General features: G+C 44.3%; 1 protein-coding gene across 6 annotated transcripts in view; it reads left to right on the forward strand.

The window, feature by feature from the left end:
- Positions 1–25,978, forward strand: part of ANXA3 (annexin A3) — a 100,177-nt gene that overhangs the window by 39,859 nt on the left and 34,340 nt on the right. For all 6 annotated transcript variants that reach the window (XM_033963490.1, XM_033963480.1, XM_033963518.1 and 3 more), the window contains exons 5-7: positions 6,455–6,568; positions 15,530–15,620; positions 22,561–22,640. In XM_033963490.1, the coding sequence (XP_033819381.1) occupies positions 6,455–6,568; positions 15,530–15,620; positions 22,561–22,640 (285 nt within the window). The remainder of the gene's footprint in view (positions 1–6,454; positions 6,569–15,529; positions 15,621–22,560; positions 22,641–25,978) is intronic.

A 25,978-nucleotide genomic window follows, 5' to 3' on the forward strand; every position in this document is an offset into this window, starting at 1 on the left:
GTCGGTACATAGACTAAACCATGCGAGGACAATGCCGGGTAGACAGTCGCGTGCAGAACGTCATTGTGCTGGATGAAACACTGTTTTAAAGTGCTCCAAGGGTGTGTGTGTGGGGGGGAACCACCCCTCTTTACTTAGAACTGTTTGCGCTCCCGTTGTGGGGGTGTTGGGGGGAACCTCCCATTATAGAGGAAACAGCCTTTTCCCTTCTTTTTAAGGGAGCACCAACAGTTGTAAGTAAAGTGGGGGGTTCAAACCCACACCCCCCTTGGAGTGCTTTAAAATAGTGTTTCAATCCAGCGCGCTGACATCCTGCTTATGATTATCTGGTGCGGTTTTGACTCGTCACCAACAATCTTCCCAGGCATCGGCATCCTCAACTCATAGTAAATATTGACACACCAGAATGCACTCACTATTATGACTCCTACTAAGCAGGCATCAGCATTGAGGCTATCCACCCCCAGCCATCCAGCACTACAGACTGCATCTACACCGATGTCAATTCCGATGCCAACATCCGTTCTCCAGGAGGAGACCTGGGCTATGCTCAAATTAGAGCTATCAAAGCTACTGCTGATGCAGTCTTCACAGGCTTTAAAGACTTCTATGCCTGCCTCATCCCAGCCTGAGGACATGGCAGACCGTTAATCAAGGACAGTTGCACACCCCTGCTCAATGTTGAGCATTGGGGTTGACATGGACCTGCCTGATGCATGCATCACCATTGGCAGTGGAGTTATCTCTTGGATCAGAGCATCGATCCCTGCCTCAGTGCTCCCTGACACAGCACTGTCGTTCCCCTTGATGTACCCTTGATGCTAGCCTCAACACACATTCCCTCATTCACCTAGCAGGAAATACTTTGAAGAGTATGAATTTGAATTTTCCAACTATTCAGATGAGGAACTCCTTGATTTGTCAGCTGAAGAGTTCTGTGGCATCCCTTCAGATCCTTTTCCACTGTCTCAATTGCATAAGTCTTCACCAGAAAGCTTATCATTCACTGGCTTTATAAGGTAAATAAATCAGGTTTTACCCATTAAAATGGAGACAGAGGAGGAATCTCACTCTGAACTCTTTGAGCTTTTTTAATTATGAATCACCTTCCAATGTTTGTATCAAAGTACCTCTACATAAAGTCATGAGAGCTACTTTATTAAAGAACTGGGAGACCCATTTGGCAGTTCAGGTGCATTTGATGATTCTTCTAGAGCATCTGTGGTACAGGTAGCAATGCATTGACTTTCTTGGCTCAGAGTCTCCAATCTCAAACCTTCAGTCCAAGAATGTCTCTCCAGTGTTTCTGTGAAGGTGGTAATCTGTTTGGAGACAAGATTGAAGAAGTAGCTGATATAATACCCTGACTCTACCGCCCAATCTTTCCATAGGAGGAAGGTTGTTCTTTTTTCATCAATGTTGGACTCTTGTCACAAAGATCAGTGGGTACTTCAAGTTATCACTCAGGGCTATGCCCTACATTAGGTCAAAAAAGCCCAAACCACCCACCAAAAAAGTCTCTTTTCAGCTCCCTCCAGAAGACCCTCCTTCACCAAGAATTCTAAGCCCTTCTCCAGAAAAATACAACAGAGCCTGTTCCTCTTCAAGAGAGAAGTTGGGAGTTCTACTCAAAAGTATTTCAGAATACCCAAAAAAAGACTAGAGGTCTTTGACCCATTCTAGACCTCTAAGGCTTAAACAAATACTTAATTCAGAATAAATTTTACATGCTTTTTCTGGGAACCCTCTTAACACTACTTCAAGAGGGAGATTGGCTTTGCTCTCTATCCTTCACATGCTTATATGCACATCCGCCAAATGCTTGCCAGACCTTTGGCCAACATTCTCCCAAGTCTGTCAGGCTGCCTTCTCCTGGGCTCCTCTGGCAGTTTCTGGTGCCAATAACCAGTCTCTCTGCCAGTCACCACTGGTCCTGCTGATCCCTCCACTGGTGCCTTGGACCTTGGACTCCACTCTTCTGGCTCTTCTTGTGGGGCCATTGCTGATCCCTATGCTGTCCTACCTTTTGGGTCCTCACAGGTCCTGGAAACTTCACCGGTCCCACTGCCTGTCGTCAAACCTCAGCCCCTCCCTGGACTCCAGGCTCTACTGGGTCCTCCGGCTTTTCCTTCTTCCATGCCCTTCCAGTCACTTAGGCATCTTTTCCTGGATGCATGCACTGAGGACTCTCCCAGTCCCTCAGTCGTCTTATCCCAGACACACACCCTGAGAACTCTTTCAATCTCCCAGCCAATCTCTGTCTGAGGGCTCTTCCTGGGACTTACTTCCTGTTCCCTCAGTTGCTCTCCTTGAGGACATCCCAGCCACTCACTCCCCTGGTCTCTCACACCATCACTAGGCCCTCTGCCGGTCGTCAACCCTGGGGTACCCTCCTGGTCATCCTCCCTAGGTCTACTGGGCAGGCCATTTTATCGGAGCATAGACTTTGTACTATAATCCACTCACTTGGGTTTATATTTATTTCTCAACATCCACATTTGTTCTTTTGATCCAGTAGCAAACATTAGGAGCCCTGAGGAAGACATGTTTATCGAAACATGTACCGTATTAGGTCCCTTTCAACTTATGCATATGTGGATTGTTTCTATATTTTTAATACAGACTGAATAAAAGCCTGCAACAAGAACATCTTCTCCACAGTTTTTTTTGTTTTGGTTTCTCCATTCACTGTGGAAATACTGGGTTTTCTTTTGCTGTTTGACAATGGTACATAAGAACTATGAATTGCCATACTGGGACAGACCAACGGTCCTTCAAGCCCAGTATCCTGTTTCCAACATTGGCCAATCCAGGTCCCAAATACCTATCTAAATCCCAAGTAGTAAAACAGATTTTATATTGCTTATCCTAGGAATTAAGCGGTGGATTTCCCCAAGCCATTTCAATAATGGCCTATGGACTTCTTTCTTAGGAAGTTGTACAAGCCTTTTTTTAAACCCCACTAAGCTAACTGATTTTACCACATTCTCTGGCAATGAATTCCAGAATTTAATTACATTCTGTGTGAAGAAATATTTTTTCTGGTTTGTTTTAAATCTACTACTTAGTAGCTTTATTGCATACTATTATGTTAAATGACTGTGTAATATTATTTCCCAAGCTGGTCAAAAGCATTTCCATTCTAAATAAGGTATTCCTTACAGTTTTCTATATGATGCAATTAAGTTTACTTTATAATTTAAATAACAGCAGTTTCTTACTTAACTCATTAAAACTTAAATGTTTGATTATGCAATAGTCCAAATAAAATATGAAGGGTCACAATGTATACTCTGAATTTCAACATCAAAATTAGTCCTGCATTTTATTGCTGTGCCTCAGCTCAGAATACAGGACCCCTTTACAGGAAACCAGAAGTCATGTCTGTGTGGCAAAGATTGTTTACTTGGCGGAGAAGCAGAATGTTCTTGCAGACAAATTGAGTAGACTTCTTCAGCCTCATGAATGATCCTCCAATCCCTCCCATAGAGAAAACTACTCAAACTTTGCCATGATTGGGACACTATGATCCTTAAAGTGCCTCTCTGGCCTTGATAGGTTTGATTTCCTCTGTTCCTGGAGCTCTCCTCCAAGGATCCATGAAACTTGCAACCATTTCCAACTCTGCTCACTCAGAATGAGAGCGACAACAATTTTTAATAAAACTAACCCTTGGTGCATTGGCGCTTTTGGTTTTCTTTTAAGAAACATGGTAAGAGTTAACGTATTTTTCGCTGTATAAGATGCACCTGACCATAAGGCACACCTACCTGTAGGGGGAGGAAAAAACAAGAAAAATAAAATTGTGAACCAAATGGTGTACCCTGATCCACCACCCTGCCCTGTACCCTGTTCCCCCTCTGATTGGTCTAGTGATAGGCCGGGACAGGGCAGATCTAGTGGCAGGCTGGGACAGGGCAGAGGGCAGGCAGACCTAATGGCAGGCAGGTAGGGAGGGCCCCCCGGTACCTTTTTTTAAATCTGGCTGTCCAGTGCTGTATCGGCAGGAACTTTCCATGCTCCTGCTCCTGCCCCTCCCTCTCTAGATGGCTGTCTCCTCGTCTCTTGCAGCAGAGCGGCACACAAGGCAGGCGCAAGCTTTTTGCACTCCTGCCTGGCCCCACGCCGCTCCATGAATGGCTGCCATCAGTTCTCATAAGTCCTGTGAGAACTGACAGCAGCCATTCACGAAGCGGCGCAGGGCCAGGCAGGAGAGTGAAAAGCTTGCGCTTGCCTTGTGCGTCGCTCTGCCACAAGAGACGAGGAGGCAGCTGTCCAGCGAGGGAGGAGCGCGGAAAGCTCCTGCCAATACAGCGCTGGACCGCTGGAATTAAAAAAGGTACCGGGGGGGGGGGGTTATATTCGCTCCATAAGTTGCACCTACATTTCCACCCACTTTTTTGGGGAGAAAAAGTGCGTCTTATGGAGTGAAAAATACGGTAATTAAAACCATTGTATTTCCAGCATTCTCTTTGACAAATACATTTCTAATTAAAATGAAATGTCTTAAAATTTGGTGAACAAATATAGCTAATTAAAATCAAATAAAAGGTGAAACAACATAATAGGAATCTTAATGCTGTAGTACTTGATAAGAGACTTCAGAATTTCAACTTGCCTTTTGGCTCTCTCGCTTCTCCTTTTGGTTGTGTTCCTGTGACTTCTTTATAACTTCTCGTATTTTAGTCTGGGGAAGACAATTTTCAAAGAGGTAACTAGTCAATCAGGAGCAGTCAGCTTTATTCTTATCCCAGACCCCAACATTATACCAATGTCACCAACATTATACCTAGATATTCAATGCCAGGCCATGTTCAGGCACCAGCATTAATATCTGGTTATATGCAGCCTTGTGTGGTTAAGTGCAATATTCAGCAAATAACTGCTTAAGTGAAACTGGACAAAGATAAGACTGAGTTGCATGCACTATGATTTGTCCAGTTAACTTTAGTGGTTAAGTGCTGAATATTGGCCATCAACTGCATAAATGCCAACTCCACCCCCTGGGCCACCTACAAAATACCTCAAAAACTGTCACCCAAAGTGGCTCTGAAAAATATGCTACCCAAAATTGTAAGAAAATATACCACTTATACTAGTGTTACAACCACATAAACTTCTTTTTTCTTTGTTTTTTATCAGCACTTTCAAAAGGTCATAAAACTGTTCTTTTCACTCAGGAAAAAGCCTCAGAATAGGAGCCCACGCTCAGTCTAATCATAGACTTAACTTTCAACGTGGTTTTTTCCGCTCCGTGGTTCCAGTCATTGGCTTAAAAAACCTGAGACTCAATTTTATTACTAAATAATCTAAAATGCTTTTGTCATAAATATCTTTATAAATCTTTGAAATAACTGCTTATTTTATATCTTTATAATAGCTGTGGAAGCACCACTTCTTTAGTTTGAAAAAGCTAGCAACCAAGCACTTATCTCAGCGGCAATGATTTGATAGCACGACAGCATACAAAATGAACGCTGAGATAAGTGCTTGGTTGCTAGCTTTTTCAAACTAAAGAAGTGGTGCTTCCACAGCTATTATAAAGATATAAAATAAGCAGTTATTTCAAAGATTTATAAAGATATTTATGACAAAAGCGTTTTAGATTATTTAGTAATAAAATTGAGTCTCAGGTTTTTTAAGCCAATGACTGGAACCACGGAGCGGAAAAAACCACGTTGAAAGTTAAGTCTATGATTAGACTGAGCGTGGGCTCCTATTCTGAGGCTTTTTCCTGAGTGAAAAGAACAGTTTTATGACCTTTTGAAAGTGCTGATAAAAAACAAAGAAAAAAGAAGTTTATGTGGTTGTAACACTAGTATAAGTGATCCACCTACAAAATAGCCAGCTACAGCTTTAACAGTTAGTGCTTATATCTCTTACCTCCAAACATTTCGGGGACAGCACTTGCCATAGCTGAAAAATGTTGGAAACCAATTTGGAAATTAAAATAAATAATTGGAAGACAGTTAAAAAACGTAAAGTATATGTACAGTATACAATTACATATATTAGTGTCATTCTTAGATAAGACTCCGGAGACCATTACCCCAGTTTGTCTGAAATCAAATGGTGGTAGCTGCTCTGCAGGCGTCAACTAGAAATAAGAATAAAAATTATTTTTTTCTTATGCATATTCTTCAGTAAAGTTTTGTTAGTATTACTATGGGCTCCTTTTACAAAGCCTTAATGCGCGGGATAGCGTGCGCTAAATTGCCATGCGCGCTAGCCGCTACTGCCTCCTTATAAGCAGGCAGTAATTTTTCGGCTAGCGCACACTAATCCAGTGTGTGCGCTAAAAATGCTAGCGCACCTTTGTAAAAGGAGCCCTATGTTGAAATCTTGACAGCTTTTGAGGCTGTGTTGTAGGTGGAAGCTATGTTAGGAGGGTAAGGAGGGGTCCTGAGGCAGGACTGGACAGACTCTGATACTGCTTGTTTCCTCTGTTGTTCAGGATCTTAAGGCTGACTTGAAGAGCGACCTGTCGGGCAACTTTGAACGAGTTATGGTTTCTCTGCTGCTGCCCCCAGCATTTTTTGATGCTAAACAGCTAAAAAAATCTATGAAAGTAAGTTAACGAGAAACTATTTACATTCTGCTTGCAAGGAAAAATATTATCTCAAGTCAACTGTCTGTTCCTCTGTTTGAAAATATTGCATGTTACATGATATCAAAGTTTGCAGCGATCAACAGGGTGACCCAACACAAGGAGTCCAGGGTCGACAATTGATGATGGAAAGAACACCAGTAACACCAGTATGGCTCACAAATAGGATTTATTTGATGAATAAAAACCAATGTATCCCACAATACAAAGGACCCCCCCACACACACACACACATGTGAAAAGGTAAAACATAAAAGAAGCGGGGAAGGGACACAATCAAACAACTTCAAGGACAATCAATTTATTTAAACACTAGTCTTATAGCCCGTTACATTAACGGGTTCTAGAATATATGTGTGTGTCTCTCTCTTTATTTCTTTCTCTCTCTCTCCTTAGCCGCTTTCTTTCTTTCTGTCTTTCTTTTTCCTTGGCTGTCCATCACCACCCCTTGCCTGCTCCCCCTGCCCATTCTCCCTTCCTTTTACCTCCCCTGTGTCCACCACCACCCCTTCACTGCTCTCCTTATGCAGCAGCAGCCCTTCTCCCTTTGTTTTACCTCCCCCCTCTCCATCAACACCTCTTTCCTTCTCCCCCTGTCCAGCAGTAGGCGTCCCTTCCTTTTTCTACCACCCTCCTCCTTATCCCTATGATACACTTACCTTGCTCTGCCCCTGATCAGAGGTTCCCGACAGTCGCCCAGTTGCACCCATTGGAAAAGTTCCTTCTGCCGCATCCCGCACCCCTCCTGACACGACTCCCGCTGTCTTTCTTTCTGTCTGTCTTTGTCCCTGGCCCCCTTTGTCTGTTTGTCTTTCTGTATATCTCCCTGCCCCTGTGTCTTTCTTCTTTTCTTTCTGTCTCCCTTCCTCCCTCTGTCATAATGCCATTATATAGGTCCATGGTGAGACCCCATCTGGAATACTGTGTACAATTCTGGAGACCACATTACCGCAAAGATGTGCTGAGACTTGAATCGGTCCAGCGAATGGCCACACGGATGGTCACGGGGCTCAGGGATCTCCCGTATGAGGAACGGCTGAATAAATTGCAGCTCTACTCCCTAGAGGAACGCAGGGAGAGGGGGGACATGATCGAGACATTCAAGTACCTCACGTGCCGTATCGAGGTGGGGGAGGATATCTTCTTCTTCAAGGAACCCACGTCAACACGAGGGCATCCATGGAAAATCAGGGGAGGGACATTGCATGGCGACACCAGGAAATACTTCTTCACCGAGAGGGTAGTGGATCGATGGAATGGTCTTCCGATGCAGGTGATTGAGGCCAGCAGTGTGCCTGATTTTAAAGCTAAATGGGATCGAAAGGTGGGATCTCTTCGCAAAGGGAGGTAGGGGAGAGTCATTGGTGTGGGCAGACTTGATGGGCCTTGGCCCTTATCTGCCGTCACTTTCTATGTTTCTATGTCTGTCTGTCCGAAGCAGCATTCCCTCCCCCTCCATTTCCCTTCCCCCACACCAGTTCCCTGTGCACCTGCCCCTGTCTTTCTTCTTTTCTTTTTGTCTCCCTTCCTCCCTCTGTCTGTCTGTCCAAAGCAGCATTCCCTCCCCCTCCATTTTTCTCCCCCCACACCAGTTCCCTGTGCACCTGCCCCTGTGTCTTTCTTCTTTTCTTTCTGTCTCCCTTCCTCCCTCTGTCTGTCTGTCCAAAGCATTCCCTCCCCCTCCATTTTTCTCCCCCCACACCAGTTCCCTGTGCACCTGCCCCTGTGTCTTTCTTATTTTCTTTCTGTCTCCCTTCCTCCCTCTGTCTGTCTGTCCAAAGCAGCATTCCCTCCCCCTCCATTTTTCTCCCCCCACACCAGTTCCCTGTGCACCTGCCCCTGTGTCTTTCTTCTTTTCTTTCTGTCTCCCTTCCTCCCTCTGTCTATCTGTCCAAAGCAGCATTCCCTCCTCTTTCCATTTCCCTCCCCCCACACCAGTTCCCTGTGCCTATATTAGCGTTTCCTCTACCCCCTTTCCCTTCCCACAGTCGCGACTACAAACGCGGGGCCCAAAGCAGCGTGTGAAGACTGCTGGACACGCTGCTTAAATCGCCAGTCGGGCCCGCGGTAAGGGAAGAGGGGGGGCGGCAAATGAGTCGGGTCCCGGGCAGCGGAAAGTTGCTGGGCTCCTCGGTGGGGGCGCTGAGTGGCCGCGATCCCTCTCCTCCCAGACACCCCCCCCTCCGCTGGAGGAACGGATATTGGCGGTTACAGCCGCTGGCTTCGGCGTCTTCTATCCACTGCGGCCAACCCTAGCGGAAAGAGGAAGTAGTCAGAGAGGGCGGCCCGCAGTGGACAGAAGACAGCAAAGCCAGCGTTCTCTTCATTTAAAAGCGGGTGAGCCGGCGAGAAGGAGGAGGTGGTGGTTTTGGCAGTGAGTGAGGGCGGGAGGGGGGAGTCGCCGGCTGTGCTGTGCTTTCCCGATCGCAGTGGCGCTGTTGTTGGTGTCAGAGCTCGCCGCCTTCTCCGACCTTCACCGGGCCCTTTGAAAGCAGCGCTAGGTGGAGAGTAGGGAGGTTGTTGTGAGGTAATACGCGCGCATGCGCACTCGTGCGGCCACATCCTGACAGAAAAGGGATCAGGGAACATTCTTGTCGCGAGTGCGCATGCGCGGGCTAGCATTTTATTATATAGATTGTAAATCAATGATACACATATAGCATATACATAAAACAAAGACATACAAACAAATCTTTCAATTCTTTTTCATACTGGACCCCAACACTGTCCGTGTTTTGGCTAAGGTAGCCTTCTTCAGGGGTGTATGAATAAAGCCCAGTAGATGGCACCAGAATGCAAATAATCAAACCAAAAGGATTACTCTCGATATCTAGTAAGGAGCCTGCTCCTGCTCCCTCTTGCCCCGATGTCGTCGGTGGGGGTTGGGGATCGCGGGGCAAGAGGGCCTGGGCTCCCTCTTGCCCCAATGTCGTGGTGGAGGGGAGATGGATTCTGTAACCGGTGTTGTTTTTGACAGACACCAGTTACAGAATCCAGCTTTTAGGCGAAGGACTGGCTCCTCCTTCGCCTAAAAGCCCTTGTTTTGGATGTTTGGGGCTTAGGCTTTTTGTAGGTTGATTATATGGTATAAGTTTAGATGTAGTGGTGGTTTGGGCGTTTAAACAGCTGAACATAGAGGCAGGCCATTATAAAAAAAAACCTCCTTTTGGATGTTTTTTTTGATAATGGACATTTTCCCTGCTTCTGCATTCAACATTTAAGGCCTTAGGCCAAAAGGGGACTTAGACATTTTTTTTTTAATTTATCCCCTCTATATGTTTGAAAGTGTGTGACATGTACTTCTTAATGTTGCCATCAGATGACAGAAGAGTGCTGTAGTCTCTGATAGGGGAGAAGCAAGAAACATGACATTTGAAATCTATTTATGATCAAATATATTTTATTGAGCTCAGCAAAAACACCAAACAGAGAAACAAAACTAAGTACAGACAAGCTGAACTTTTTAGATTACAGAACCCAGTCCCCACACATCTCCTCCCCCTCGAGCAACCCCACCCCACCCCCAAACAAACCCTCCCTAAGCACTCCCCCGGGTCCTCCTTCCAAGTACAACATTAGCGATGAGAAAACACCAAAGGAAACAGGCATACCAATTGCAACATAATGGGACAGAAACAAAGATTCAACAGACGTGCGACCACAGGGCGTGCCCTAAGGGGCACGCCAGGATCCTTGGGAGCTCCTTGGAGCCACTTGGAGACAGTTGGAGTGAGGTTAGTGAGTGGTGTCCCCTTTGATTTATGTCTGTATAATGATATTGCAAAAACTTTCTTCTAATGGGGAAACGTAAAGCAAAAGTTAAAGTCTCGACTCCTGTATCTTCAGGCCCAATGGATAAGCATTTGACATCTATTGAGATTAATACTAAACAGACTAAGAGATCAGAACAATTTTCAGGAGCCTCACTTAGCTCTCCTGAAAGAACTCCTCCTCTCCCTCCTTTAAATCCTGTTCAACTGGCACCCGAAGTTGGTACTAGTGCTTCTAAGGAAGCCTCAGAGCCCCAGACTGCCCAAGTAGTATCCTATGAAAAAATGCCTCAAATCATACCATTGGTTGAGGATCTGGAAGGCTCTGAAGAAAATAAACAGGAAGTGACTCTAAAAGACTTGTGGCAAATTAATATTAGGATGGAGAAAATGTTGAAATTAGCCATGACTCAGTCTCAGGATTTTTCGAAGGAGGTGGTAGGAAAACTAGTGAATGTTGATTCTAATATTAAAGTTTTGGATGAATGCACAATTAAGATAGAGAAGCACGTTTCTAACCTACAAGCATCTTCCATGTCAGCAATAAAGGATTCACATTCTATACATGTTAAACTAGAAATAATGGAAAATGCTAGAAGGGCAAGAAACTTGCGACTGATTAATTTTCCTGAAACACGTTTGATCTCTCCTGAGATTCTTTTTCGTAAGTATCTCAGAGAGGTTTTGGAGTTGACTAACTCTGAATCAGTACCTATTCCAACACTATTATATACGTAAGAAACAAAAAATTACTGTGGAACAAGGACTAGACCAATTGGCTTCTATTGATATGAATTTGACGGAATTTCTTGAAGACTCACCAGATACAATACAAACCAGGTCTATCCTTTTAGTTTCATGTACAAATGAGAGTGATAAGGTACTGATAATGGAAACTATATTTTAAAAATAAACAGGCAATGTTTTGTGGGGCTAGAATCCAAATATTTCCAGATGTGGCAAGAGTAACCCAACTTAGACGAAAAGCTTTTTTAGCTTTGAAATCTAAGGTAGTGAAATCCAGTGCCACATTTTTTCTGAAATTTCCGTGTAAGTGTTTGGTAACTTTTCATGATAAGGATTACGTATTTTTTGATCCTATTCAATTAGAGTATTTTCATGAACATTCTTAGTAACCTCCTTTTTGTAAGTTGGGGTAGAATTTTCCTTTCTTGGTTATGATAATTTCAATGAAAATAGGAATTTAAATAGTTAAATGCCTCTATAAAATTAAGGGTATTATCCCTTATTGATTACCAAATTTTATGTTGTTGTGTAATGTAATTCTTTCTCCTCAATGATGTGGGCTTGATGGGATTTTAGATTTTCTATGACTGATTTAAGTTGTATTAAGAAATAATATTTCTATATTTTTTGTGTAAATTCCCATATCCTGTATACTTGTTTGGATACGTTAATAAATTTCAATTAAAAAGAAAAAAAAGAGAGCCAGTGGGGTCTGTTCAAGTAAAGTTAGATTAAAAAAAAAATCCTGAGGCAGTGCCGGTCTGAAGAAAAGCATTCAATTGACTAATTGCATTTAATTGCTAACTGGCACTTATTCTTTTCAGCTAGTAGTGGGTTGTGCAATGAGCACTTTTAAAGGGAAAAAGTGCTCATTGTGCTCCAGATGTGAGGTCAATGCAGCCAGCCTGTGCTCGCAGTGCACCAGCAGCTGTGAAGGGGAATCCTCAGCTTTGGGTGCTAGCGAGCAGGATTCCCTTTCCTAAGTGCTTTGCGCATTGGCAGCAGGCACAGGGACGACGGTCAGGGAAATAAGGTTTCCCTAACCGCTGATAGTGCTGAGTATTCCCTTTCCGCTGCTACTGACTTGCCTGCTTTAGCCGCTGCAGGCCTCAGGGGAGTATTTTTCAGCAGGTTTTGCTCTGGTTTTGGTGGGAAGATCCTTCATTTTGTCTATAACCTCAGGTGACCTTCCCCCTGTATTGGAGAGACAGGGGCAGGTTTCTGCTGGGTCTCCTGCTTTGGCAGTGAGTCCTAATATGACGTCAGGAGTTTTTCCCCTGATTTTGTGTTAACCTTGTGCAAGGCTCAACTTCAGGCGGCCGGGGTTCCAGTTTCCTCCCCGGGGGAGTCTTGGGATTATTTTTTGGAGGGGGGTCTTTCACCTTCCACATCCACCCATGTTTGGCCCTCCGTAGTGCCGGATCCGACCCAGTCCCCCCCTCCAGTTTTGTCCAAGCGGCCAAGGGTCTCGTGGGATGATGAATTTTTGTTTGGGGTAGCATTTTTTCTTTGATGAGGACTTGGACTCCTTGGTGGACCTCCAAGATCCTCTCGGGGGGACGGAGGCTGCTGGCGGGTGTTTTATGGAGCTGCCAGCTGGCAAGGATGAGTCAGTGGTGCGCATTTTTCAGCGGAAAGAGCTCCATGAACTTATTCTTCAGGTTTTGTTAGTTTTGCATTTCGATGAGGACACAAAGAAGCCCCCGTGTGTGGTGGACCTCCTGCTTCATGGTATCTGTTCGGCCTCCCACTCTTTTCCTATGCATCAGGATATTTGGATATTGTGCTCACGCAATGGATGGTGCCAGAAACGCCTTTTTGTTTTGCACCGTCAATGGCCTGCCTATATCCCATCCTGGAGGGGGATAGGGATACCTTGAAGTCTCCTGTTGTGGATGCGGTGGTCTCGGCCATCACACATCGACATATGCTTGAGGGTGGTTTGGCTTTGCAGGACTCTAAGGAGCGTAGAATAGTCTCTACTTAAGCAGAGTTTTGATGTGGTTGCTCTGGTGGTCCAAGTGGCAATGTGTGGTGGTCTGGTGGCTCGGGCTTGTTTTCAGTGGTGGCTCTGCTCATGGCCTGGGCAAAGGCTCATCTTCTAGACATCTCAGCTTCCCACATAGCGGGAGTGGAGAATATCCAAGTGAACTTCCTCAATTGTCACATGCTAGATCCCGGAGAGTGGTGTCTCGATCCTGAAGCCTTCAAGCTGATTGTGCAGGCATGGGGTCAGCTGGTCATGGACCTGATGGCCACAAGTGTCAACGCCAAAGCACCCCTGTTATTTAATCAGCACAGGGATGTTCAGGCTGAGGGACTGGATGCTCTGATGCAGCCATGGCCATCGGAGGGCCTCCTGCACATGTTTCCCCCATGGCCGATGGTGGACAGAGTCTTTCTTCGCATTGCTCGGCACCCCTGCCACGTGATCCTGGTGGCTCCTGTCATGCCCAGGTGTCCGTGGTATGCATATCTGGTTCATCTTCTCATGGCAGATCCTCTTCCATTGCCCCTCTCACCCAACTTTCTGACGCAGGTCCCCATTTCAGTGTTTGATCCGGGTCCCTTTTGTCTTACAGCTTGGCTCTTGAAAGGGAAAGCCTAGGTAAGAAAGGTTATTCAGATAAAATGATCTCCACTCTCTTGGGGTCTTGGAGACTTTCCACCTCTCGGGCTTATGTGCGAGTTTGGCGTATATTTGAGGAGTGATGTTCCACGCTTGGTGTGGTTCCCGTTCATTCCTCTTTGCCTCACATCTTGAAGTTCTTGCAGGATGGTCTTGACAGGGGCCTTGCCTGTGCTTCCTTCCGGGTTCAGCTTGCAGCTTCTCTGCATTTTGTGGTTCGCTGCATGGTCAGTGTTTAACTTCTTCTCCGGATGTGATTCATTTTTAGATGTCGCCCAAATTGCTCTGGTCTCCAGTCCGGCCTTCGGTTACAGCCTGGGATCTCAACCTTGTCCTGTCCATGCTCGTGCACCCTCCTTTTGAGCCTGTGTTCCTGCACGTTGAAGGACCTTACTCTTAAGGCAGTATTCCTGGTGGCCATTACTTCTGTAAGACATGTTTCTGAGCTGCAGGCTCTCTCTTGTAGGCCTCCCTTCCTGGAGTTTTCTAGGGAGCATGTAGTGCTGCGGCTGGTTCCTTCCTTTCTGCTAAAGGCGGTTTCACCTTTTCATGTCAACTAGTCCATGGTCCTCCCAGTCTTGGGTAGTTGGGAGGGCTCTTTGGAGCAGAGACAGTTGCGCAAGTTGGATGTCTGCCGGGTCCTTTGCTGTTATGTTCAGCGGACCCAGGAGTTCCGGAAATCAGATCATCTTTTTGTCCTCTTAGCGGGTTCTTATAAGGGGAGTGGTGCTTTCAAGGCCACCATTGCATGCTGGATGAAGGAGACTATCGCTTCAGCATATCTTCTTCATAAAAAGTCTGTTCCAGAATTTCTCAAGGCTCATTCTACTCAGGGGCAGACTGCTTCGTCAGCTGAGTCTTCCCTGGTGCCTCCGGTAGATATCTGTAAAGTGGCGATCTGGTCATCTTTCCATTCCTTTGTGCAGCACTGCTGTGTGGACGTTCAGGCGCGTCAGGTTGTGGTGGCCCTTCAGAGGTCCCACCCATGATGAGTACTGCTTTGGTATGTCCCATCAGTGAAGCTGTGCCAGTCTGGAGAAACGCTTAAGAAAGAGAAATTAGGTTTTTACCTGCTAATTTTCTTTCTTTTAGTCTCTCCAGACCAGCACAGCCCCTGCCCTGTCTGTATTTTCTTTCGGGATTCATGTGAAGAGTGCATTTTTTTCTGTGGGATCTCGTATTTTTGGTTGGTTAGGGGAGATTAAAAGAACAGTGGCTTTTGGCTCAGCTGGCAAGCTTTGGGGACGTTTTCTGAAGGTCCTCCTATTCAATTTCTAACAATATTTCTCTGTTAGTTGTTACTCCTGTGGGGAGTGTTGTTACTGTTATAATTCGCACTTATTGGTTTCTTAGTTCTGCTTGGCTATTCGGCAGACTGATTGTATTTGAGACTGCACAGCCCACTTGTACTACAGCCAAAAGTTTTATGTCTCTATCTCCACCTGCTGGTCATGGTGAGCTATTACCCATCATTGAAGCTGTCCCAGTCTGGAGAGACTAAAAGAAAGAAAATTAGCAGGTAAGAAATTATTTTCTCCTTTCCTGCAGCCTTATAGGTATTTTTACAAATGTCTTTACATGTAGTAGACTCTGTAAATTTGTGAATGTTCAGCTTGGACATATTTTTTCCTACCAAGATAATTTATGCAAACTTAGGCTTCAAATGTCTGATTTCCTTTATAATAATTGCTTTTAAAAAATGTTCTTTTAAATATTAAAAAAATATAACACAGTGATTTAGAAGGCAGAAGATTCAAGCCATTTGTTTATCTACAGGGAGCTGGCACAAAGGAGCATGCTCTGATAGAAATCCTCGCTTCAAGAAGCAGCAAGCAAATGAAAGAGGTAGCTCAAGCATACTACACAGGTACAGATGTTTCCAAACAAATATTCTTACTTCTCTGCTTTCCCTTTCCCAGTTCCCAGAAAAGGCATTAAGCCCTTAATGTGCGGTTTCCTTGCATTACTGATAAAGCGTTTTGTGGTATTTTGCCTGTTTTCTACTTGTTAACTGCACATTACTATTTTTATAAAATACTTTTTGGAGGTCTCACCAGAGCCTTATACTTGGGCATCAATACCTCCTTTTTCTTACTGGTCATTTTTCTCCCTGCACCCAAGCATCCTTCTAGCTTTTGCCTTTGCCTAATATCACATACTATCACATCCAAGTTATGCTGTTCTTTTGTGCTCCAAAGTTTTTCACTCCATAAATTCCCTTGGCTGAAACGTTGGTTTCTACCTGACAAGACACAGTAAGACCTGGAAACCTGCAACAAGCATGATGCCAGTTGCGTAAACCCTAAGAGAACATACAACCTAGCTTCACAGGGATAACTTCTCTAAACTCACCAGAGACTTTTCCATTCTATGGAAAACCAATGAACTTTCCCACCAAAATTCAAATTCATGACCAACGGACCTCCCTGTTCTCAATCAGGTCAGTGGACCCACTATATATAAAGACAAACTGCAGAACTCGCAGCATACCCTGAAGAAAGCCACAGCATGATGGCTAAAACATTGGTTTCTACCCGACAAGACGCAGCGAGACCCGGAAATCTGCAACAAGCATGATTCCAGCTGCGGAACCCCTGAGAGAACATTCCCTTTGGTTTTTGCAACTCAAATGCATGACCAGGTTTTTTTAGCATTAAATCTTAGCTTTTTTTAGCATTAAATTCTGGACCATTCCTCAAGCTTCACTAGGTCCTTTTTCATGTTATCCAAACCATCAGGTGTGTCTACCCTATTGCAGATTTTAGTATCATTCACAAAGAGGCAAATCTTACCACACAGCCCTTCAGCAATATTGTTTGCAAAAATGTTATAAAGAACAGGTCCAAGAACTGAACCTTGAGGCACGCCACTGGTAACATCCCTTTCTGCAAAGCAATCTCCATTGACCATACCCTCTGTTACATTCCACTCAACCAGTTCCTAAATCAGTCTGTCCCTTTCAGGTCCAAACTGAGGGCACTCGGTTTATTTATTTGGCGTTTGTGTGGAGCTCTATCAAAGGCTTTGCTAAATCTAGTGCTTTTTCTCTATCTAATTCTCTGGTCACCCAGTCCAAGAAATTGATCAGATTTTCAGGACAAGACCTGCCTCTAGTGAATCCACATTACCTTGGGTCCTGTAATTCACTAAATTCTAGAAACTTCACTATTCTCTGTTTTAAAAGCATTTCCATTAATTTACTTACCACAGCAATCAGACTTATAGGGCTGTATTTCCCTCCTTCCTTCCTTCCTTCCTTCCTTCCTTCCACTTTTGTGGAGTGAGACCATATCCACCCTTCTCCAGTCCTCTGGTACCACTCCCGACTCTAGAAAAGCATTGAAAAGGTCAGCCAACAGAGCCACCAGTACTTCCTTAAGTTCCTTCAGTACCCTCAAATATACACCATCTGGCCCCATCACTCTGTCCACCTTTAATTTAGCTGGCTCCTCAAACACAATCCTCCAGCCCTATTTGCTTTTGTCTTCTGCAGTCCAGCTCCCTGCGCTTTAGCTGTGAACACAGAGCAGAAATATTTGTTAACCAATTCAGCCTTATCTTTATCAGCTTCTACATATTCCTCCCCTTCACCTGCGAGTCTCACAATGCCACTTTGCACATCCTCCTATCAATGATATATCTAAAAAATGTCTTGTCCCCACCATTGTACCGTGTTCAATATTTTTTCTTCCATTTGCATCTTTGTTTTACTGACTACTTGACCAGCCTCTCTTAACTTTTCCAGATATTTTTGCCTGTCTTCCTCTTTCTGCGATCTTTTGTAGTTTATGAAAGCTAACCTCTTTTTCCTTACCTTCTCAGCTACTACTTTTGAGAACCAAAGTGGCCTTTGTCTTATTTTTACTTGGTTTCCTTAAAAAATGGTTTATTGTCTTTACAATAGCTCCTTTCAGTTTTGCCCACTGCTTTCCTACTTCTTCCAGATGTTCCCATCTAGATAACAATTCCTTAACATAAACCCCATCTGAAAAAGTTAGTTTTTTAAAGCCTAGAACCTTCACTTTTTGAATGAACCCTCTATATACCTTTCTTAATATTAAACCACACCAAGTGGTGATCCCTGGATGGAACCCTGGGTGGACCCACTATAACATCAGAAACTCTTTCCCCCTTTGTAAGCACTACATCCAGTATGGACCCATTGCATTGGTTCCATTACTAACTGCTAGAATCCAGGATCTCCCTAGGACATCCTGCAATAGGGATACCCAATCAACACCTGGCATATTAATCACTTATTAGTAGCACTTTCCCTTTAACAGCTATATTTTGAAAGTCTTCTATTAAATATCTGTTACTTCTTTCATCTGTGAAGGAGACCTGTATATTATACCAGTGTCAAGTCATTTCATTGGCTCTTCATCCATTTCTGAGTACAGTTCAAACACCTCTAACTGACTTGCAAGTGTATTCGCTTTGCAACCCCTCAATATCTCTCCTCACTTATCTCCCCCATGAACTCCATTCATTGGGTAAATTCCTCTTATCCATACCCTTGTCCTCCACTGCTAGCTCCAGACTCCGTCCCTTCTATTTTGCTGCATTGTAGGCCTGGAATAGACTGACTGAGTCAATATGTCAAGCTCCGTCTCTAGCAGTATTCAAATCCACGTTTTTGAGGCTGCTTCTAACTCCCACTCACTGTATGATACCTATCATTTTCTCTACAAGAAACTCCCCAATCCCTATATGTCCCATTTTTTCTGTCTGTCCTAATTAGATTGTAAGCTTGTCTGAGCAGGGAACATCTAATGAGCAGCACTGAGTACACCTTTCAGCGCTATAGATAAATAGTAGTAGCAGTAATAAATACATTTTCCATTCCTTCTTTCCATTTTGAACCACAGTGTCTCTTTTGTATCCTGTAGATCTTGCCATTGTGTGGTTTTAATATGACCTTTAACATATAATGCTACTCCCCATCATTTTCTTAATACCCTGTCTTTCCTGAACAGATTATAGCCCATTATAACTATATCCCAGTCATGATTTTCTGTGAACCACGTCTCCATGATTGCCACTAAATCCAACTCAGCCTTTTCCATCACAGCTTCTAGATCCAGAACCTTGTTTCCCATACTTCGAGCATTAGTAAATACTGCTTTCCAGATATTGCCCCTTTTTTTTCATTTGTGTAGAGATATTTAATGATTCATTTACCTAAGAGCTTGTATTTACCTGGGGAGGGGGGCCGTTGCTGTTTAAAAAATGGCAAGGTAAGTCGACCTCCTTCAGCAGGCCCCCTTCACAGTTTCTGGCCCTAGGCACATGCCTATTGGGCCTATTGATTAATCCGGCACTGAATTCCAGGACTACATACTAGTTCTTCAAGGATAGATAGAGTCCATCTGTCCTCCATCAGCATGTCCTCTTCTTCCTCATTGCTGGAAATCTTTGTTGCCGCATGAAGCATTTCATCAATGTATCTCTCATTCTCATGGATGCTTCTCAGTCTTGGCCCCTCCTCTCTCGGTTCCTTCACTTCCTTCATGAGGGACTCAAGCTGAAGACAATTTGTACACGGAACTACCTTCTCTGCGTAGGTAGCATTTTCTGCCTGCACAGAGATAGAACCTCGGCAACAGGTTTGGTGACATGTTTCCCAGCTATACTGTGGTAGCAGTACTCACACCTGATGAAAGAAAAGAGGAAAAAGCAAAAAAATCCTACCAAAGCAATGTCCTCTTCCTAGTTGGTTGAAGAGTTTATAAATCAAAAGATCAGCCTTGGGAAGGGTGGGAGGGAATTAAACACTAAACAGAGACTTTCCTAAACTGCTATCTGTGCTCTAAACTTATGCTATTTTATGCTCTGAAATGCAACCTAAAATACTAATCTAGACTAAAACACTTTTTATATAAAACTGTAACAGAAACTATAAAGGCTACATTACTGTCTAAACTGACTTTGCTGAAAAAGCAGAGTACTGAACTAAAACGTTAAAGAGAAAGAATGATATAACCTATTGAATCCCAAGTTTACATTTTTTCAAATCTGAATGCCAGCAGGCAAAATATTCCAATAGAGTTTTTATTCCCCATAGTAGTTTCAAGTTTATTTAAGTCTTGATATACCGCTTTTATAGTCAAAGTGGTTTCCAATTAATACAAAGTTTTAAAAAGTTTAAAAAATAAAATGAAGAGAACAAATTCACAAATTACCATACGGACATAACATGATACACATGAAGTAGATAGTTTTGTGTTAAGCAAAGCCTTTAAGGGAGTGCATGCCAGACTGTGGAGACTACTTCAGAGAAGTAATATCATTAGAGAAAGTATTGTTAGGGATATTCTTAGGAGAACCTTGATGACCTTGAATGTGTATAGAGGGAGATCCTGTTCTTCAAGTACTCTGGGCAATTTCCTATAAGGGTCTTGAAGATCAGATATACTGGGGGATGCACAAAACTTACCGATCGTGTCCTGATTGTCGCTAAACTGGTTTGACTAGTTTAGTGATCGGATTGGATTTCCTGATGCACAAAACTGCCCACCATGTGTTTTTCTCCTCGATCACCCATTTAACGCTCCGATCCAGTTCGACCCATGCAAATTAGTAAAACCCCATGCAAAATAACCAAGTGATTGCTGCAAACATTGCTTGGCTATGTAGCATCAGGTTTTATTAATCATAAAACCCAATTGTTCTAGACCTGTTGGTAAGTGTTACCGACTGGTCTGCCTGAGTTTTTTTTCAATGGCACAGATATTTTGCGTGTATTACACATGCAAAATATATCTGTCCCATTAAAAAAAAATCTCCCACCACTGCTGACAACCCTCTCCAATGACCCCCAACAATTGTGCCCCCCTGACATACACTGTGACCCTCCCCCAAACCTAAAACAAATGGCAGGAGGGATGCCTACTCCCTCCTGGCATGATGGATCTTCACCCCCCCCCAAAAAAAAGGCATGAGGGATGTCCGCTCCTTCCTGCCACAAAAGAACTCCCTCTCCCACACCCGAAAAGAAAGTCAGGAGGAATGCCCACTCCCTCCTGCCATGAAGGCGACAACTCCTCCTCCAGGCCCCCCTGCCCTGAACCTTAAAAGTTGGGAGCAGGAGGTACTGAAAACACCTCCTGCTCCTCCTTCCTTGATGACGAAACTGGGCCTTAGGCCCCTCCCTGGTGCATCATGTGATGCACAGGGAGGAGCCTAAGGCTCTGATTGGCTCAGACGCCTCAGGCCCCTTCCTTGGGATGGAGGGGCCTGAGGCATCTGAGCCAACCAGGGACCTTCTTAGGAAGGAGCCTAAGGAAGTCCCTAATTGGTCAAAATAAATGGCCAATCAGGAACTTCCTTAGGCCCCTCCCCAGTGCATCATGTGATGCATGGGGAGGGGCCTAAGGTCTGATTAGCTCAGATGCCTCAGGCCCCTCCCTTGGGACTTCCTTAGGTTCCCAGTGTCGCCGAGGGAGGAGAAGCAGGAGGTGTTTTCAGTACCTCCTGTTCCCAACTTTTAAGGTACGGGGTAGGGAAGCCTGGAGGGGGAGTAGGTGCCTTCATAGCAGGAGGGAGTGGGCACCCCTCCTGCCTTTTTTGGGGGGCAGGGGAGTGGATGCCTTCATGGCAGGAGGAAGTGGGCACCCCTCCTGCCTTTTTTTCGGTCGGTGGTGGGGAGTGGGCTCCTTTGTGGCAAGAGGGAGTGGGCATCTCTCCTGCCTTTTTTTGGCGGGTGAGAGTGGGCTCCTTTGTGGCAGGAGGGTGTGGGCATCCCTCCTGCCATTTTGCCGCTGGTTGGCGGCTCAGGAGGGGGTGGACAGCAACTCTGGGTTCTTTTGCGGGTTTTTTTGTTTTTTAATGGGACAAGTTGCATTTAACACAGCAAAACATCTGTGCCATTAAAAACCAAACAAAACCAGAAGTCCTAACAGCAGTCATTGTTGCTAGGGCTTTGCGCTTGTGTCAATCGCTTTTGCATGCAAATTATTTGCACCTCCATGCAAATCGTTTGCATGCAAACTTTTTTGTGCATCGATTGCTGTTGGGGAATCAGCCAGCAAATCGGCCAACAGCGATCCAGTTGGTAATACTGACTGACTTTTGTTCATCTAGGCCATAAAGTTTTAAATTTAGCTCTGTGTTGTACTGGTAGCCAGTAAAGTTTTTGCAAAAATTGTGTGATGAGGTCACATTGCTTACAATCTATTAGTCTTACTGCAGCATTCTAAATCAATTGGAGCTGGTGCTTTTACATTCAGGTACAGTAGGTATTTTTCTATTCCTGTACCTAAATGTAAATCACTTTTGGGCTTGCAGGTGATATATAAGAAATTAAACACATCTAATCTTGACTTGTTTAGATGGCCTCTGCTAACATAGGCAGGGCAGGGTGTGACCTTAACCTGTAAAATTGAATTTTCTGGGAATAAATAGCATGGATTTTCCCTTTATATAGTTAAAGGGAAAATCCTTTTTATAAAAAACAAAAAAGAAAACTATGTTGACACACGATTAGCTCATATTCCAGAATAATATGTAACTTCATACTGGGAAAAAAATCTGTCAGAAATATCCTGGAATTTTGTAATTCAAATTGAATCATCACAGATTATTTTCAGGAGTCTTTTCTATATGTGCTTAGAACCACAGCAGTGGAAAAAAAAATCAAATTGACTGGAGTCCATACCCTGAGAGTTAGATAATAATAATATGTATTTCTAAAATGTCAATCAACTCATGTATGTTATGATTTCTCAGATACCAACAAACTTCACTGTGATGCATGGTTTGCTGTTTCCTTCTAGCAGTATTACAAAGTTCCTTCTTTCTTCTTCTAGCATATGGGAAAAATCTGAGTGATGACATCAGTTGTGACACACATGGTCACTTCAGAAAAGCTCTGTTGATGTTAGCTGAGGTAAGGCATCAAGAAATCCTTTTGCAAAAAGGATATCTGAAGCACCTATGATTTTAAAGAACATTTAACTGAATCTTTTTGGTGTACTCAGGAATTTCCATTTGGAAGGCAGCCCAATGGCAGAGCTGCAGTGCTATGAGAAATTTAAATTTGATTCTCTGCTCAGGTTTTCTGATCCCCAGCTCAGCTGTGGCTGAAAGTAGCTGGATCGGATGGAGGGATACCCTCTGCCTCCCTCTTCTTTTAGGCATTAAGATAAGAAAGATTCAGACAATATTCTAAATGAATTGTCCCAAGAACTGGGAGCTCTCACCTACACATCCTGCCCCATCGCCATCTTGTCCCTCTTAGGTGTGCTGATTAACAACTGGAGGACAGAAACCTGGGGATATAGCTGTGGATGTGGGAGAGAGAAGTGGGGAGGTCAGACAGAGAGCTTTTCTAAAAAGAGACAAAACAGGGACCAGAGAAGGAAAGCTGGGAAGAGCAGAGAGACAAATAATTAGAAAAGGGAATCAGAGAATTATCCATTCTGGAGAGGGGCCAGGGAAATTTGGGGGAAGGAAGATCAAGTATAGGAAGGAGGAGGAAGGGGTTTTCACTCTCAAGTGATTGTTCACAAAACTGTCTAATATGCAAACTCATGCCCACATGGGCACAGTAGTGGCACCACCAGAGGTTTCCACTTGTGACAATGTTGAAAATGTAAAAGCTTTCAACAGACATGAATACTGTCCTCATTTAAATTTAAAAAATGGCAACAGATGACATTCAAGATTCATTTATCCCAGGACAAGCAGGCAGCATATTCTCACAGATGGGTGAAGTCACTGACGGAGCCCCGGTGTGGTCCACTTCAAAAGTGCATCGCCACTTTAAGTGTTTAGAAAGTTTGCTTAGCCCACACTGTGCATGCGCAAGCACCTTCCTGCCCAACGTAGACACACAGTCCCTTCAGTTTCTTAATTTCCACAGAGCTAAGAAGTTGTTTTTTCAACGGCCGTTGAAAATTTTTCTTTTCGCTGCCTTCCCACTCTCGCGGTTTGTGACTTTCCAGTCATTTTTCTTTTCATTTATTGCCTTAAAAAAAAAAACCAAAAGCAAAAAACAACAATTTTTGTTTTTTCTTTTTCACGGGTTCGGCCTAGTGGGCCTGTTCTACCACCTTGGCCTCCGATTTCTATCTCGCCAGGGAGGTCTTCCCGTCGATGTCCCATTTGCAGACAGGTTTTAAGAGTGTGGTCTCTGTGCTCGACCCATCTCTGTAACTGTCCTACACCACTGATGCCTCCAGTGTTTAGGGCGTGAGCACCACCCAGAGACTTGTTCCCAGTGTTCTTCTCTTCAGAAGAGGACATTAAAAAACCACCTTCTTTAACAGAAACTTCTTTTTGGTGCCGCTATGGAGGGGGAGCCGACATCAATACCAACTTTGACGGTGCCGGCCAAGGCATCCTTCGACACCAGCAGAAACATCTCCGGTGTCGCAACCTTCTGTGGGTAAGCCCTATCTGGTACTCAGGCCAAAAAGACATCGAGTCAAATCATGCTGACCTCGAAAAAGTCCCATAAGCACCCAGTCCCGATGTCGGTGAATTCCTCAACATCGGCCTCCTTATCGCCGGGCCAGAGTGCAGCACCAGTGGTACTGGCTAAAAAGCAAACGGTACCGGTGCTTTCACTAAAGCAAAAGATTGACAATTTGCTTAGGGAGGAATTGGGTGAGCATTTTCAAATGCTGGTACCAACCCAACTTATACCCATGTTGACACTGATTGTCCAAGCTGGGTCAACATCAGCTCTCCAGGTGATGGTTCAGTCTGAGCAAATAGCGACACTGACCACACCTTACATTGATGCTCCACCGGTGCAATTGATCCTATCCCATGGCACCAGTCGTCTTCTACACAGACATCTAGAGAAGGACTCCAATGTGGTCTTGGAAGGCCTCTTGCAAGTTGAAACATCTTGAGCCTTCAACACTGAATCTTAGACACTAGCCTCACTCCATTCAGAACTCAGACTTGTTTGGAGACTCTGAGCAGGAGCCACTCTCGTCTGATGAAGACTCAGCCAGTTCAGATTCACCTCAGTGTTCTTCTCAACCTGCTGCTTTTTCTGAGAGATCCTCTTTTTCCAGGATTCTTCGGAAGATGTCTGAAGATCTTTCTATTCTACTGGAGGTGGACTCCAAATATTATAGGCAATTCTTGGAGGCTCTCGACTATGACCAGCCACCAAAGGAGCTGCTGAAGCTTCCTCTCCATGACATTCTATAAAAATTTGGAGACCCCACTTTCCATTCCTGTGGCTCCTAGAAAGCTGGACTCATTGTACTGAGTGGTTCCTATACCTGGCTTTGATAAACCTCAGCTTCTTCATGAGTCTCTTGTCGTGGACTAGGTTTTCTTCCTGGTGTCTCCTTCATCATCACGATCCAATTTCCTTGTCAGTAGAGTTGGTGTTGGATTATCTACTTTGTCTGACTCTTGACTTAAATCTACATCCATCAGAGTTCATCTCAGCGCTATTACAGCTTTTCACATGCCAGTTGGAGAAAAACCTCTTACTGCTCATCCTTTGGTCTCCAGATTCATGAAAGGGCTTTTTAATGTGAAACCACCTCTCAAGTCTCCTCCTGTAATCTGGGATCTTAACATATTCTTTCAAGTTTATTAGGTTTTTATATACCGCCTATCAAGATTATCTAAGCGGTTTTACAATCAGGTACTCAAATATTTTTCCCTATCTGTCCCGGTGGGCTCATAATCTATCTAACGTACCTGACGCTATGGAGGACTGAGTGACTTGCCCAGGATCACAAGGAGCAGCACAGGGTTTGAACCCACAACCCCAGGGTGCCGAGGCTGTAGCTCCAACCACTGCGCCACACACTCCAAATTGATGAAGCCACCATTTGAACCAATGGCCACAGCTCATCTCAAGTTTCTCACCTGGAAAGTGGTCTCTCATCGCCCTTACCTCTACAAGGAGGGTCAGTGAGTTACAAGCCTTGGTGGCAGATCCACCTTTCACAGTTTTTCACCATGACAAAGTGGTTCTGCGTACTCACCCAAAGTTTCTTCTGAAAGTTGTCACGGAGTTTCATCTCAATCAGTCAATTGTTCTGCCAGTGTTTTTCCCTAAGCCTCATTCTCATGCAGGAGAAACCGCGTTGCACACTCAACTGTAAACATGCTTTGGCCTATTACATCGTCAGGACAAAGCCTCATCGTACTTCTCCACAATTCTTCATCTCATTTGATCCTAACAAGATGGGGCTTCATGTTTCCAAAATAACAATTTCCAACTGGCTGGCTGCCTGTATATCGTTCTGC

Source organism: Geotrypetes seraphini, chromosome 1 (genome assembly GCF_902459505.1).
Source record: "Geotrypetes seraphini chromosome 1, aGeoSer1.1, whole genome shotgun sequence".
Taxonomy (NCBI): Eukaryota; Metazoa; Chordata; class Amphibia; order Gymnophiona; family Dermophiidae; genus Geotrypetes; species Geotrypetes seraphini.